The following is a 17,078-nucleotide window of genomic DNA, read 5'->3' as shown; positions in this document are numbered from 1 at the left end:
AAAAAAAAAAAAAAAAAAAAAAAAAGAAACCAAACCAAAGAAACAAAACAAAACAGCAAGGATTGTTGGCCCAAATAGACCTCTATAAATCAGTCTGCCTGTTGAATGGGACTTTTTAATTTTTTTTGTTTTTTTGAGGGCAGAAGGAGGTTTAACAGGAAGATGGGAGAAGGGAACATCATTCTGTTTATCCATTTCAGTTTTTAATAATAACGGGAGACTGATGTCAAGAGCTTTGTTTAAAAGGCATTGACTCTAGGACTGGAGAGATGACCCACCATTCCAGAGAAAGCAGGAATTCAGATCTTTAGAATGTATTCCAGGTTGTGTGTTGACCTGCTTGTAAGATGAAAGGCTGGTGAGATGACTCAGCAGGTAAAGGTACTTGCCAACAAGCCTGACATTCTGAGTTTGAAACCTTAGAACTCACAGAAAGAGAAAGTTGACTTCCAAAGTTTGTCCTCTGACCTGCATACTACATGCTGTGATGTGTACATGACCACACACATACACACACACACACACACACACACAGAGTCACAGAGAGTCTCTCTCTCACACACACACCATGAATCTATCTATCTATCTATCTATCTATCTATCTATCTATCTACCTACCTATCTATCTATCCACCCATGATCTAATTATCTATCTATCATCTATATGTATATGCATACATATATGCTAGAGAACAATCGAGGAGGATATCCAGTATCATCTGTGGGCCTCCACATGGGCACACATGCTTACATAACACACAAAGATATCCATTCTAAAGAAGAAAAAGACGTTGGCTTTAAATAGTACGCATTTTTTAATGCTCATCAAAACCAAAATGATGACTCTGCACATTGTCCAGTTGTGGGTGTCTGTATTTGTACCCAACTCCTGTAGGAGGAAGCTTCACTGATGATGGCCAAGTGAGACACTGATCTATGAGTATGACAGAATATCCTTACGAGTCATGTTATTGCTATATTCCTTTAGCAAAACAATAGTATTGGTTTTCCCATGGGTCCATAGCCTATCTATTCTTAGGTTCTTAGTCACCTTAGCAGTATCAGGCATGGGTTCCATTTCATGGAATGGGCCTTAAATCTAACCAGAGAGTGGTTGGTTGATCCTACTTTTATGCCACTATTACACCAAGGTGTCATGCAGACAGGACACTGTAGATCACAGGGTTTGTAGCTGGGTTGGTGTCTACCTTTCTTCTCTGGTAGCATGCAGAGTACCTCTGGTACCATGAACAATAGTGAGTAAGAGTAAGGCTCTAAGTAAGCACAAGCTTGACTTCTCCATGTTCAATGAGATACAGTGCTGTTGTCTTCAACAATAGGGCTTTACCATCAGTTTGTGGAGAGCAACCAATAGCCTTTTCGGCAATATCCTGAGTTGTTTGGGGGTTTCTTTAAGGGCCACTTTCTTTGTCTAACAACTCAATTCGAAGTAACTGATTCTTGTCCCTGGAGGTTTCACTTGGTAGCTACAAATGTGTAGGTGGGCCTTTGTCTCCTTTTTATTTGGTGATTCCAAATAACAAGATCTAAAGATTCCAAATAATAAAACCTAAAGATTTCTTTTATTTTTGTATGCATTTGAAGACCTGTCCATTGTAATAGGTTTCCATCTGACCCCTCCAATTCTCACCGTGTTAGCTGTTCCTCCCTGTGTTCTCTCTTGCCCTCCTCTTCCTTTCTTCTCCCCTGAATCTTTCTGTTCCAGTTTCTCTCCCTCCCTATCCCCTGATCCATAATTATATATTCCATTTCCCCTTCCTTTAGTTGCTTCTCAATACCTAACCTCTGTGGTTATACTTTTAGTAGCTTGTCTATCTAAGGCTTAACAGTTAACATCCATGTGTAAGTGAGCACATACCATATTTGTTTTTTGGGTCTTAGTTACTTCACTCAGGATGGTTTTCCTCTAGTTCCTTCCATTTATCTGTGAATTTCATGATTCAATTTATTTAATGGCCAAGTAATATTTCACTATGTACATATATCACATTTTCTGTGCATATTGATTCATTGATGAATATTTAGCCTGATTTCAGTTTCTGACATTATAAGTAGAGCAGTAATGAGCAGGGGTGAGTTAGCGACTCTGTAGTAGAATATAATATCCTGTGGGCTTATGACTTGGGGTGATGTAGTTAGATCTTGAAGTAGTTAGATCTGTTTTTATCTCCCTGAGGAACTGCCACACTGATTTCTATAGTGGCTGTACAAGTTTGCAGTTCTACTTGCAATGGATGACTCTTCCCCTTACTCCACAACCTTGCCAGCAGGTGCCTCATTACTGCTGTGAAATATTGTATCAGCTAATTTTCTTTTGCTCTGATAAAACACTCTGACCAAAGGCAGCTTAGGGGAGGAAAAGGTTTGTTTCAGCTTATGTTGCTTGGTCATAGTCTTTCACTGAGGGTTCAAGTAGGAACCACAAAATAGAGTTTCTCAACCTTCGTAACATGACCCTTTACTACAGATCCTCATGTTGTAGTGACCCACAACCATAAGTTATTTATTTGCTACTTCACAACTGTAATTTTGCTACTATTATGAATCATAATATACAATATTTGTAGGATATGTAGGATAACTAATATGTGACCACCAAAGGGGTAGCCATCCTCAGGTTGAGAACTAGTGCCATAAAGCAGTGATGCTTGCTGACTCAGTTTCTAACTAATGTGCAGCTAGCTAGCTTTCTCATATAGACCAGGCCCACCTACCTCCGAAATGACTACCCACAGTGGACTGGGTCCTCCCCCATCAATCAACAATCAAGATAACTTCCCACAGTCATAGTCATGGGCCAATCTGATCTAGGCAATTCCTCAACTGATATACCCTCAAGATAACTCTAGGCTAAATCCTGTTGACAATTAAAGCTAACTAGCCCAAGTGCTGAGCTCAGCACATCCACTTTGGAGTAATAGACTGAGTTTGCGCCTGTGCAGCATGCTGTCTTCCAAATGATGGGGTGAGGGAACCCTGTGTACCTCATTGATCTCTATCTCTTTTCCACTCTCAGCTTGATGTGTACTCCATGTCTGGGACCCTGTCCTAAGGTTTGCCAAATCCTTGAAGGTGAAAAGACCATTGATTCTGTGACATCTGCCCAGGAGCTCCGAGGCTGCACTGTGATCAATGGCAGCCTGATCATCAACATTCGAGGAGGCAGTGAGTATTTTTTGGAGCATCTCCCTCTTCCTATGAGCTATGATCAGGGAAGTGCACAGCTCAGGGTATTCCACACATTCCCCTCTCAACTTTCATGGCCATATTCACTTTGGTCCTGTGGTCTCAGCTATTCAGGAGGCTGAGGCAGGAGGATTGCTTTAATCTAGGAAGTTCAGTCTAGCCTGGATGACATAATCTTGTCCAAAGAAACAAAATAACATAACAAACAAAGTGACACATCCTTCAGTGGCCCCCTAAGTGGAAGACTCATACCAGGAGTTGCCCCAAAATCCAAAGTTAAAATTTTTGGTTCTACCTCTGCCTAAAATTCTTATTTTGCAATTGGCAGAAGGAATCTATATTCTTTATATTTTATGTATATGAGTGTTCTGTCTGGGCATATGTATATACGTGGTGTATATGAGGTGTCCACAAAAAAGAGGGTATTAATATCCTGGAACTGCAGTTAGAGATGATTGTGAGTTGCCATGCAGATGTGGGAACTAAACCCGATGAGAACAAATTCTCTTAATTAATTCTGGGCCATCTCTAAGCCCCAGGGACCTCTTCTTACTAATATGCACCAAGTCTGCTGGTATACATTTGCTATCCCAGCACTCAGGAGATAGAGGTAGAAGAAGTTCAAGTGTGAGTTTGAAGTCAGCCTAGACATGAGACCCCATATCAAAAATAAAAAGATAAAGGCTTCAAGCTATAAAAACAAAACAAAACAAAATAAAAACTTTGCTATGGGTAGTGCTAAGGTAGATAGAGTGCTTGCCCAGCATTCATGGATTCATGGGTTTCAGTCCTCAGTACTATGTCACTATGGCACACTGGTGAAATCACTGCACTGGTGGAATGTAGAGGCAGGAAGATCAGAAGTTATCTTTAGGTGAACAGTAGATTTGAAGCAAACTTGGGTTACATGACACTTTGTTTCAAAAATAGAAATAAATAAAATAAAAGCAAACATGCTGTATTGTAGATTTGTTTTAAACTCACTACATAGCCATAGATGACTTCCAACTCCTAATTCTCCTCATACCTTCACATCCTGAGCTGGGATAACAGGTTTGCAGGAGTGCACACAGACAAATACACAGACACACACACACACACACACACACACACACACACAGACACACAGACACACAGACATACACACACTAGATAAAACCTTTTTGTAGACACTCATGGGTATTTCCTCCTTTTTGCAGACAACCTGGCAGCTGAGCTGGAGGCTAACCTTGGCCTCATTGAAGAAATTTCAGGGTTCCTAAAGATCCGTCGCTCCTATGCTCTGGTTTCACTTTCTTTCTTCAGGAAGCTACATCTGATTCGAGGAGAGACCTTGGAAATTGGGTATGTGAGCCTGACTGTGTTTGAGACTGCCAACCAAGAAACTCATGGATTAGAAGAACAACATAGGGAAGGGGAGATGGTTCTCTGGATAAACTGTTTACTTTGCAACATTAAGACCTGAATTTGATCACAGGTTTGGAAAAAAGGTGGGCCTAGTAGTGTTGGGGGCATAGAGACAGGTGGATCCCTGGGGCTCCCCAGCTAGTCAGTTCTTACCTGCTTATCAGGTGTGAGGCGAGTGAGAGACCCTGACTCAGAAAACCAGGGTGGATAAGGTGTAAGGAATGGCAGCCAGGTTTTCCTCTGTCCTCCACACTCAGGAACACATTCATGTACATGTTCACCCATTCGTGTGTGAGTGCATCAAACACACACACACACACACACACACACACACACACACACACACACAAGAACTTAGGCCTTTTGCTTTTTATATCAAACTGAATCAAAATGAAGCATCTGTTAGGTGAAAATGCCTGCAACATTTGTGAATGTCCATTTAGCAAGAAACACAAAATCTACTTTATAGTCTTTCTAGAGAAGCCAGATAGTACTGGGTGGGATTTACTAAAAATGTGTACATCTGTCAAAACTACACTGAGAATGGAGTGTGATAAATATCTGGTCACAGCCATGTTTGGAGACTTTTCCAATTGGTTCTGTCAATTCAAACCATCATCTTAAAGGGATAAGGGATAATTTATCCTGAAACCAATTATGAGCAGCTTGGCCCAGCCAGAAACATTGGTAAAGGTTATCCCAAATTTACATATTCCAATGTAGTAACAGTCTCAGGTTATTTTTATACTAATAGAACACAAAGTCTCAAACCAAGGCACCTTTAAAATACATTAGTATGAACATTAAAGAGTTGAGTAACAGAAAACCAGGGAAATCTGCTATAGGCTTCAGAAGTCATCTTAGTGTTTTGATTGATAGAAGCTGATGGTCTGCTAGCTAGTACATTCCAAAAGGTTTACATGTTAGTCACAAGGAGGTTAGGTCAGACATAGAGGTAGGCTAGAGTGGCTATTAAGAGGGTTAAAGTCAGACCGGGATAAATTGTAATTAGACTTTGGATCTGCAACATTCTAATTTCTCCACAGTCAATGAAATTTTAATGAATTAATCAGCCTTGTAGAAGGTTCAACATAAGGTCTTATGTCCATGGTTGTCTTCCCCCCTCCACTCCTCTTCCTCCAACAAGCCCTTTTGTTCACTTATCAGAGATCATACCTGCTCTTTGTTGAGATGCTCATCTTCCTGGCCTCTGGAATTCCCCCTCTTTAAGGTACCCCTCCCTCCCAGCCACCCCTAGGTGTCCTTCCTATTTTTCCTCTCAGCCTTTATTTTCTTTCTGAGTTGGCAACATGGGCTCTTTTCCATGGCCCATGTCTTGGGATCTTGCCCTACCTAAGCTGCAATATTCAGTCTTAACTTCTCTCCTTACCCATGACCCTAAGCCTGTCTCTGTAGATTGTCTCAGGTGACCACTGGGAACCTCATACAGCAAGTGCAGTTCTGACTCCAGTTATCCATCCTTGTTTCTGGAACTCTCCTTTGATCTGCTCTCCTTCAGGTCCCACAGACCTTGCTTAAGTTACTCAAACAAATGGAAGTCCTTAGTATGGTATTTAAAAAGTAGAGATGGACTCATGAGCAAGAAGTCTGTTGAGGGTCATTGAGAAATATGATGGAGAAGTTAGATTTTGTGTTTCTTGTGGGCACAGAATGGGTACCCTGTACTCAGTCTCATTGCTGAAAACCAACAACAAATAGAGAAAGGGGCGAAAAGACGAGGTGGAAACAGGCTGATCTCAGGGCTAGCCTGGCCTGGTCAGTGTAGTGATTTCTAAGGCCAGCAGGGTCAACAGAGAGAGACCATTTCTGAAAACCATTTAAAAAAACAAAGAAACAAATAAGAATGTAACACAAAACCAAACCAAACATGTTTGCAACCTTCCATAGGTTTTATCTCCAAACTTGATTTCCATTTCTATTTTATTTGGCAGACCTGAGTCACATGGCTACTTCTGGAAAATTATGAGGGAGGTAGGAAGAACAGATATCCATCTTTTCAAACCTTTGTGAAAAGAAAGAAAGGCAATAGAAAAGAAGGCTGGAAAGGTGTTTGAGAACCAAGTTCACCATGTTTAAATTTACTTCCCTAAAATATCCATCTGCTCATACTGATATTTCAGTCACAAATATTTTTTTTATGTTAAAGCTGGGGCCTTTTGTTTGGCTCAGCTTTCTGTGACCAACAAGAGCTGTCCAGTAGAATTATAATACAAGTCATGAGTGAGACTTTCAGCATTCTGGAACCCAATTTAAAACTTTAAAAGGGTGGTGAGATTATTTTACTTATGCACCTAACCTAGCCCATTGTGTCTCAAATTTAGAATCATCAATTAAAACAACCCAGAATTTTCATCTTCCCTTTTGTAGTACCTCTCTGAAAACCTGTCTGTCTGTCTGTCTGTCTGTCTGTCTGTCTGTCTGTCTATCTATCTATCTATCTATCTATCTATCTATCAGATCAAGACTTGTTTTCATTTAGCCCAGGCTAGCCTTGAACTTGCTCTGATGACCTTGAACCTTCTGCTTATATCTCGTGGAATATGCAGTGCTGGGATGGAATCCATGGCCTTTGAGTACTAGGCAACTACTCTATAAACCAGGCTATGATGTCTTCAATGCTTTCCCCCTGCCTTTCAAGGCAGTTTGGAACTATTAGCTTGTTTACATGCTACACAGGGTATGACTTCTGTGTCTCTCATGGAGGTCTAGATGTTTCCTTTCCCTACTCATCACTTACTGTAGGCTGCTAATTGTTCCAAAACACAACTCTTAAAAAAACTCATCAGAATATATAAAACCTTTAGCTCTGTAATGCCCATAGGAATTATATAACCTAGAGTTCCTTCCTCCCCTCCTTCCTTCCTTCCTTCCTTCCTTCCTTCCTCTCTTCCTCCTTCCTTCTTCTTCCTAATCCTTCCTTCTTCCCTTCTTCCTCCTTCTTCTCATTCCTTTTTCCTCTTCTCCTCCTCCCTTCCTCCTCCTCCTTTCTTCTTCTACTTTTTCCTTTCATCCTCCTTCTTTGTCTTCTTCTTCCTCCTCCTCCTTCCTCTTTCTTACAGAGAAGGATATATATTCATTGTCTTGGTCTAGTATACAATAGACTCATGGGTTCATTTTATTGCAGCTTCTGGGTATTTTCTCAAAATTTCAAGGTAAAGAACACTTTGCTTTTCTCCCGGGTTCAGCTATATGGTTATGTGTCTTCAATTTTCTTTCCTCCTAAACCAAGTCTGACCCCCACCTCTGTTCCCCCTCTGCCTCTTTCTCCTCTTCTATATTTGCTTCTGCTTTCTTCTCCAGCTCCTTCTTTTCTTCTCTCTCTTATTTTGCCATACCAAGAGTTGTATCTAGTACTTGGTACATGCTAAGCAAGCGCTCTACCATTGTGGAGTGTGTGTGGGGGACAGGGTCTCTACTATTGAGCTACATCCCAGACCCTCACTGGAGTGAGGTACACTACTCCTGACCCATGCTCCCAGTCCTCACTGGAAGATTCTAGGCAGGGGCTCTATTCCTTAGCCACACTCTCATTCCCTTATTGGGGAATTCTAGGAGAGTGTTCTATACTTTCCTGGCTGTGAAAAATTCCCAAAGGTATTTTTTTGCATCTGTACATAGAATGTATTTTGATCATAACTAGCCCCCATGCATCCCTCTTACTCCACATAGACCCATCCCACTAACTCCCTCTCAAGTTCATTTCTTCTTTTTAAAAACAAAATTACAACCCACTGAGTGTACTCTGTGGCACCTGCCGTCCTGGAACTGAAAAATACTGGTTGTGAATGACTAGTAATACATGTGTCTGTCTCTGTAGGAACTATTCTTTCTATGCCTTGGACAACCAGAACCTGAGGCAACTCTGGGACTGGAGCAAACACAACCTCACGATCACTCAGGGAAAGCTCTTCTTCCACTATAACCCAAAACTCTGCTTGTCCGAAATTCACAAGATGGAAGAAGTTTCCGGAACTAAGGGCCGCCAGGAGAGGAATGACATTGCCCTGAAGACCAATGGGGACCAGGCATCCTGTAAGTTGCTTCATTCTTATGTCCCCAGTAGCCGCTTTCTGGCTGCTACCACCCTAGCTGCTAGGAAAGTGCCATTGTTGTTTGTTGAGCTACAACTTTCTGTGATAGGAATTTTAAAATACAAAAGGCGGGTGCGTATATATGTGCATATGTGTGTATATGTGCATGTGTGTGCATGTGTGTATGTGTGTTTGTGGATAGACATCCGTGTGTCTGTGGAGGCCAGAGGAAGCCTGACGTACCACTCCCTGGGCTCATCCACCATTTTTTTTTGGGTTAGACTTTTTTTTTTTTTTTCTGCCTAAAGCTCAACAATTGGCTTTATAGGCTCATCTAAGAACCACAAGGATCTGTCTTTCCCACTTTTTCAGTGCTGAGGACAGAAGTGTCTTTTTGCTATGAAGAGACATATGACCAAGGCATTTTTTATAAAGAAAAGCATTTAATTGGGGCTGGCTTAGTTTCCATCTGAAGGCTAGGCTGTTATCATCATGGTGGGAACCACAGAGGCAGAGAGACAGGCATGAGGCTGAGAGCTTATATTCTGATTCACAGGCAGAGGCAGAGAAAAGAGAGAGACTAGGCCCTCACATGGACTTTTGAACCTCAAATCCCACCCCCAGTGACATACTTCCTCCAACAAGGCCACACCTCAACAAGGCCATACCTTTCAATTCTTCTCAAACATTCCTACTTGGAATTATGCATTTAAACATATGAGCCCCTGGGGACCATCTTATTCAAACTCCCATGCTCCACTCCCTGGCCTCTATAGACTTATAGACATATTGTAACACAAAATCCATTCAGTCCAACTTCAAATCCCCCATATTCTATCACAGTCTCAACACTGTTTAAAAAAACTAAAGTCTCTTCTGAGACTCAAGGCAATCTCTTTACTGTAACCCCTGTAAAATCAAAAAGTATATCACATGCTTACAACATACAGTGGCACAGAATATAATTGCCATTCCAAAAGGGAGGAGAGGAGCATAGTGAGGAAATACTGGACCGAGCAAGACTGAAGCCCAGAAGGCCAAACTCCAAACTCTGCATTAGGTGGCTCTTCCTTTCCAGCTTTGCTGATGCAACACATGTCTCTCTCTCTTGGGTAACTCTCCTTGGGAGACACCCCATTACTCTGTCATCTCCAACATCTTGGGGTCTTCAATGCCATCTAGGCTTCATGTTCACATCTTCACACAATAATTTATCCCAACCTCCATGCAGAGACTCCCTTTTTGACTAACTGGAGACCAAGCATTCAAACATATGAACCTATGGGGGTCATTCTCATTCAAACCACCACAGCCATATGGCTAGAGTTTTTTCCTCTTTCTGCTTCCTTCTTTTCTTCCTTCCTTCCTTCCTTCCTTCCTTCCTTCCTTCCTTCCTTCCTTCCTTCTTCCCTCCCTCTCTTCCTTTTTTCCTTTCTCCCTCCCTCCCTCCCTTCCTTCCTTTCTCCCTTCTCTTACTTTTTCCTCTTCTTTCTTTCTTCTTTCTCCCCCTCCTCTCTTTCTAAACATGGGTTCTGTGGACAGAACTCAGATCCTCAGACTTACACCAGCATTCACATACTTGGAGTATTCACCAAGTGAACTGTCTTCCCAGCCTGCCAGAGGCAGGTTTTATGTACCTTATCTGAGCCAGCTCCACAAAGTACAATGTTTTATGTTCCATAATCATAAAACTCATGCTGAGGGCATCAAGGTTGATGAGGTATATGCAGCAGTCTATATCACCTGAGAAGCAATAACAAGATGAAATTTGGGACTCGAAAAATGGTTCAGTTCTGTTGTTCTCATCCAAAGAAACTTGGGAGAGAATGCATTTATTTTCTCTTACATTTCTAGATCAAAATGCATCAATCAGGAGTTCAGGGTAAACACTCAAGGCAGAAACCTTGAGGCAGGGACTGAAGCAGTGACCATGAAGAATGTTGTTTATGATTAGCTACCTTTGTTATATAGTCTAGAACCACCTACCTAGGCATGGCACTACCCGTAGTAGGCTGGGCCCTTCCTACATCAATCATCAATCAAAAAAAGAAAAAAAAAATGCTTCACAGGCATGACCATAGGCCAATCTGATGGAGGAAGGCTTTCAACTGAGGTTCTCTCTTCCCAGGTGTGTCAAGTTGCTTACCAAGAGTAGCCATCACACCAGCACATACATGAACATGCATATACATATATACATACATTCATATAAATGAGACCATCCCTTTGCTCAAAAGTGGCTGATTAGTTGTCCCTTTTGCACTGGCATGGGCCATCCAGGATTCAGTTGAGCATGATATTCAGTTGAGTCTTCAATACCTCGTTGACTCCCTACCTTTCAAACTCAGGAAGAGCAGTCTTCTGCTTATGTGGATGAGACCCATGTAAGCAATAGGAGATTATCCCCGCACCCCCCCATTTTAGTTGTCAACTTAACACAATCTAGAATCACATGGAATCTTCATTAAAGATTCCAGGTCAGGCTGGCCTGTGGACAAGCCTGTGAGCGTTTTCTTGGTTAATGATTAATTGTTTTGGGGGTTCTTGCTGAGCAAGTAGACTTGACTGGCTTGGTTTTGGTTTTGATAATTAGTTGAAATGAGGAGAGCCATTCCATAGACTGGATCTTGAACAACATGAGAGTGGAGAAAGCTAACTAAGTAAAAGCAGCAAGCAGGCATCATCTATGCATCATTTTTCTCTTCTGTTGACTGTGGATGATGAGAAATGACTAATGGCTTGACTTCCTGCCTTAGTTTCCATGAAATGATAATCTGACCTGTAATTGTAAGCCAAACAAACTCTTCCTCCCTTAAGTTGCTTTTTCTTATGATATTTTATCACAGCAACAAAAAAATAAGACTCCTGCCATCTTTCAATCCATCTTTCTTCCCAAAGAGGCAGGAGGTTGAATACTTTGGTCTGAAACTAACTATTCAATATTCCAGTTGCCTGATATTTTTTCCTCTTGAACATTTCTAGGTGAAAATGAATTACTCAAATTTTCTTTCATTCGGACATCCTTTGACAAGATCTTGCTGAGGTGGGAGCCCTACTGGCCCCCAGACTTTCGAGATCTCCTGGGATTCATGCTGTTCTACAAAGAGGCGTAAGTAAAAGGAGGTAGACTTTTGCTTCTTGTTGCAAAGACAGACAAAGGCTGCCAAGACGTTTAAGGAAGGGAAGTTCCATCTTGGCTCATAGCTTACATGGTGGGGATGTCATAGCAGCAGGAACCTGAAGCAGCTGGTCATATGGCATCCACAAGCAGGAAGCCGAGAGATGAATGCTGGTGCTCAGCTCATGCTCTCCTTTAAAATAAGAACATATTTTGTGTGTTCTTTCACGTTTTCATACATCTCTGTAATGTAGTTTGATCATGTCCATCCACCATGTTCTCCCTCTACCATCCCCCCATGTATCTATCCTGTTTCCCTCTCAACTTCATGTGCTCTCTGTGTTGTTAACAAGCCTTTGAATCCAGTTAGTGCTGCTCATGTATGCATGTATGGGAGACATCTACTAGAGCTTGAGCAGCTGACCAGTGTCCATGTCCCTAAAGGGGAGTAACTTCACCTCTTAGTAGATACACACTACTCCTCTGCTATGAGAGGACCTTGGAGCCCTCCGCTATCCTTGCTGGGATATTGGTTGATCTGGTTCAGACAATCACAGCTGGTATGAGTTGCTGTGTATAGCAGTCATGCCATATCTAGGAGTCAGCACTGCATAGCTTCTCCCAATCAGCTTTTCGTTTTCCCTGTAGGCTAGAGATATACCCGTCTCCATCTCTTGGTGCTGGGATTACAGATGTTCACTACCATACCTGGCCTTTCCATGGGTGGTAGGGATGAAACTCTGGTTCTCATGCTTGTACAGCCAGCACTTTGTCCACTGAGCCGTCTTCCAGGCCCAGCAATCATATATTGTTAGCTCATGTTGAGAATATGAACTTTTCTGTGGTTACACAGAAAATGTTGGGGTGGAAAGAAAAAAGAAAAAGAAAGAAAATGAATTGACTACACCTAAGCTACCACACACCATACACCCTAGCTATTCCATAGAGTGTTAGTCATTTACCCTTATGGCTGTGTGGTAGGTTGAGAGCTGATGCTCAGTGACAGTATTCAGCATCACGAACGTATCACACCTCATGCCGCTAGCTTTGGAAAAGGCCCACATTCAGAATTGGAAATATGAAAGAGTTCACTTTGGAAAGGCTAGAGAGGAGGCTCAGCAGTTAAGTGTGCTTACTGTGCTTCCACAGGACCTGAGTTTGATTTCCACCATCCAAGTCAGGCATCTCCTAACCACCAGATCCAGGGGATACAATGTTCTCTCTGGCTCTTGAAGGCATATCCATATATTTACACACATTCAGATACACATTCATACTTTTAGAAAGCCATACTTTTAGAATGCTGTGGAACGTACTTAAAATCCAAGCTTCAAAGAAGCAGAAATGGACAGATCTTTGGGGGTCTTTGACTAGCCAGAGTAGCCTTTGAGGTGAATTTTAGGTCTGATAATATTACCCTATCTCAAAACATAAGGTAGCATTCAGATGTACATACCATTAGTCCCAGCTCTGAGGAGACAAGAGGCAGTTAGACTTCAGTGAGTTTGAGGCCAGCCAGGACTAGAGTCTGTCTCAGTGGACAGAAAAAACAAGGTACATGGAACCTGATGCTCTTCTCCAGGTTCATGCACATATACTTAACCCCTACAGACACATACATATATATAAACACACACACACACACATACATACACACACACACACACTCATACATACACACACACACTCATACATACACACACACACTCATACATACACACACACATACCTGTCTGCACTTGAGCACTAAATCAAATAGAAAAGAAGTGAGCCTATGTCTTATAACTTTCTAAGGTTCCCACTCCACTTTGTACTGAGATTAACATTTATGCAGTGGTAACCCACCTCTCCCTCTTATTTCTTAAAAGCCCTTATCAGAACGTGACAGAGTTTGACGGGCAGGATGCTTGTGGCTCCAACAGCTGGACTGTGGTGGATATTGACCCGCCCCAGAGGTCCAATGACCCCAAATCTCCGACCCCAAGCCACCCTGGGTGGCTGATGCGGGGCCTCAAACCTTGGACCCAATACGCCATCTTTGTCAAGACCTTGGTTACCTTCTCTGATGAACGTCGGACCTATGGAGCCAAAAGTGATATCATCTACGTGCAAACAGAAGCCACTAGTAAGTGTGTCCTGGGAACAGGGGTTTGCTGTTGAACTGACTGTATTATCTTTGATAGGCAGCTTCTGTGACAGGCTTTCTTCTGTGGTTGGCGTCTAGAGAAGCTAAGGGCTGAGGCTCATATCTTCATCTATTATGAAACTATAACCCATGAACTACTTCATAGTTCAAGAGTTCACTTTTGGGCTGGGAAGATGGCTTGGTGGGTGAGACTGTGCGATGTTCCCAGTGCCCACATTGAAAGCTGGGTGTGAGCATTTTCTTGCTCCTGAGTCCCAGGGGTTTCCATGTACTTGCTTCTACTCCCAGAGCACTGGGGCACAGGGACAGGGACAAGGTAACTCTAATTTGATAGCTGCCAGCCTAGCTTCAGTTTCAATGAAAGATCCTGTTTCAAAAGATTAAGGTAGACAATGATAGAATAGGATGCCTGACTTCCTCCACTGGGCTCTGTACATGCACAGACACCACATATCTAACACACACATTCATACCCCCCACATAACACACACATACCATATATAACATTCCACATATAACACACACTACATGTCACATACCACATATAATTCACTATATGTAATATACATATGCACGTATATACACATACCACATTTAACACACATCATATGCAAAACTCACTCACACATATACCCATCATATATAATATACACATATATTACATATAACACACATTGCATATAACACATGCATGCATAAATGTGCATATATATAACACATTTAACACACATACTACATATAATATCCATACAGACACCACATATAATACACTCACCACATGTAGCACACATGTATGGACACACCTACCACATATAACATGCTCATGCACCACATAAAACATTTGAATACACACTAAAACATACATGCACACATACACACATATACACATGTGCACACAGATAACAGAAATGGACATATACCACACTTATAACACATATACACCTGTAGCACACATATTCTTGAACTCAGAACAGCTGTAATTACCCAGAAAGAACTGTCTTCAATCTCTGCCTTGGAGAGGAGAGACTGAGTGTGGTAGTACACACCTTTAATTCTGCCCTTGGGAGGCAGAAGTAGATGGATCTCTGTGAGTTCAAATCCAACCTGGTCTATGTAGTGACTACTAGGTCAGGCAGAGCTACACAGTGAGACCTGTCTTTTAAGAAGTTAATTCAATTAATCACTAACTTAATTAGTTAATTAAAAATTAGAGTTATCCCTGGTTATACATACCTGTACTCTCCAGTTATAAATGAGAGTTAGCCCTGATTATACACACCTGTAGTCTCATCACTTATGATGCTGAGGCAAGAGAATTGCTGTGTGTTTGAGCCCAGCCTGGGCTATGTATTAAGACCTTGTCACAACCTTAAAACAATAAAATAATCATGAAATCTTTGGGAGGTAGAGGCTGAAAGATCAGGAGTTCAGGGTCATATCTATCTACATATTAAGTTTGAAGCCAACCTAGACTACATGAGACCCAGTCTCAGCAAACAAACAATAAACCCCCAGAAAATAACAAAAATGAAACTTTGGCTACCATATGTTACATTGGTAGTTCTATTTTTATTATTGCTATTGTTAGTTTCTACTGGTTATAAGTTAAGCTTAATTATATGTATGTACATATAGGAAATATTGATTGCTCAGTGCTGTGTGTGGTTCCCAATATCCACTGCAGTTATAAAATGTGCCACCGTAAATAAGGGAAGACTACTGCTTTCCTTCCTGTTGTGACAACTTTTCAAACATAGAAAGAGTGACTTCGTGTGAGCATCTCCCAGCCTCCTCGTGTTGGGGCCTTGTTTTATTTTCACATTTGTCTCTCTCTCCCCTCACTTTTCTTTCTTCATGGTTGTAGTGTCTCATGGCAACCTAGTTACATTTCTGTCAAGACTTGCTCCTCTTAGCTTGGTAGTTCTCAAATATGGATAATTGTGTCCCTCCCAATAGAGGGAGGGTGCCTGGCAACATCTACAGACATTGTTGTTGGTCACAGTTGGGAAGTGGGATGGTGGACAGAGTTATCTGCCCCACATGTCAACATGCAGAGAGTTAGCAGCATCTCACCAAGGATAGGATCTCGGCTTCATCCATTGTCCTGGGTTCTTCACCATCTCCACTCTCATCTTGTATCTAGAACAAGTTTAGTTTCTACAAACTTTTACCTTCCTGGTATTTGCACACTTTTTGCTTTCTGCTTTGAGAAGTCCTTGTTCTCCCAGCTCTTTCAGTCTCCACTGTTTGAGTGCATGCACTTCTGTGTTCCTGCTTGTGTGCATGCATGCATGCATGTGTGTGTGTAGGTATGTGTGAATCATATTTGAATGTGGCACATGCCAGAGGTTGACATTAGGGTCCTTCCTGGTTGTTTTCCATGTTATATATTGTGGCCATTTCTCTCAATAAACCCCGAGGTTGCTGATCCTCAGTCTTTCTGTGCTGGTCTTACAGGTAGGCCATTACAGCCATTGCTGTCTGGCATTTACGTGGGCATTTACGTGGGTATTGGGGATATGACCTGTCCTTTTGCTTCTATGGCAGGTGCTTTACCCACTGAGCCATCTCCCTAGTCACAGGTACCACCGTTCTTCAGAGGATGATTTTAGGGTGTCTTTTGAAGGATGTTGCATGAATATCATCATCTGGGGCTGCTGATGTGACTTGGTTAGTAGAGTGCTTGCTTGGCACGTATGAAGCACTAGGTTAAATCCCCAAAGTCCCTCAGAATCACAAACCAGCTATCGTGGTGCAAGTCTCTCATCCCAGCACTCAGGAGGATCAGCACTCACGAGCTCATCCTTGGCTACATTATCAAGTTTGAGGCTAGCCTGGGTTACATGAGTCTCTCTCAAAAACAAACAAACAAAAAACCAGTTTGGTGGTTTCAATTGCTCTCAGTGATTGTTTGATTTTGTTACCCCAAATTCATTTCTTCCCTCGATTCTCTTTTGGCCCCAGGAACATCTCTCTAGTGCCCCAAAACAGAAAGAGCTTTAGTATCTCTCAGAGCCAAAGTCTATGGAGTAAGTGGAGTAAAAATGGCCACATAATCCACAGTGTGACTGGGCAGTAATCTGGTCATCCCTGCCTGGGCTGGGCAGTAAGCTGGTCATCCCTGCCTGGGCTGGGCAGTAAGCTGGTC

The 17,078-nt window shown here is 42.0% G+C and overlaps 1 protein-coding gene across 3 annotated transcripts in view; it reads left to right on the top strand.

The window, feature by feature from the left end:
• Insr (insulin receptor) overlaps positions 1-17,078 on the top strand; it is a 127,183-nt gene that overhangs the window by 71,663 nt on the left and 38,442 nt on the right. For all 3 annotated transcript variants that reach the window (XM_031338862.1, XM_031338861.1, XM_031338860.1), the window contains exons 4-8: positions 3,038-3,186; positions 4,407-4,551; positions 8,453-8,667; positions 11,649-11,775; positions 13,653-13,909. In XM_031338862.1, coding sequence (XP_031194722.1) covers positions 3,038-3,186; positions 4,407-4,551; positions 8,453-8,667; positions 11,649-11,775; positions 13,653-13,909 — 893 coding nt within the window. The remainder of the gene's footprint in view (positions 1-3,037; positions 3,187-4,406; positions 4,552-8,452; positions 8,668-11,648; positions 11,776-13,652; positions 13,910-17,078) is intronic.

The sequence above is a fragment of the Mastomys coucha genome, unplaced genomic scaffold, assembly GCF_008632895.1.
Source record: "Mastomys coucha isolate ucsf_1 unplaced genomic scaffold, UCSF_Mcou_1 pScaffold22, whole genome shotgun sequence".
Taxonomy (NCBI): Eukaryota; Metazoa; Chordata; class Mammalia; order Rodentia; family Muridae; genus Mastomys; species Mastomys coucha.
This window is presented reverse-complemented; position numbering and strand designations above follow the sequence as displayed.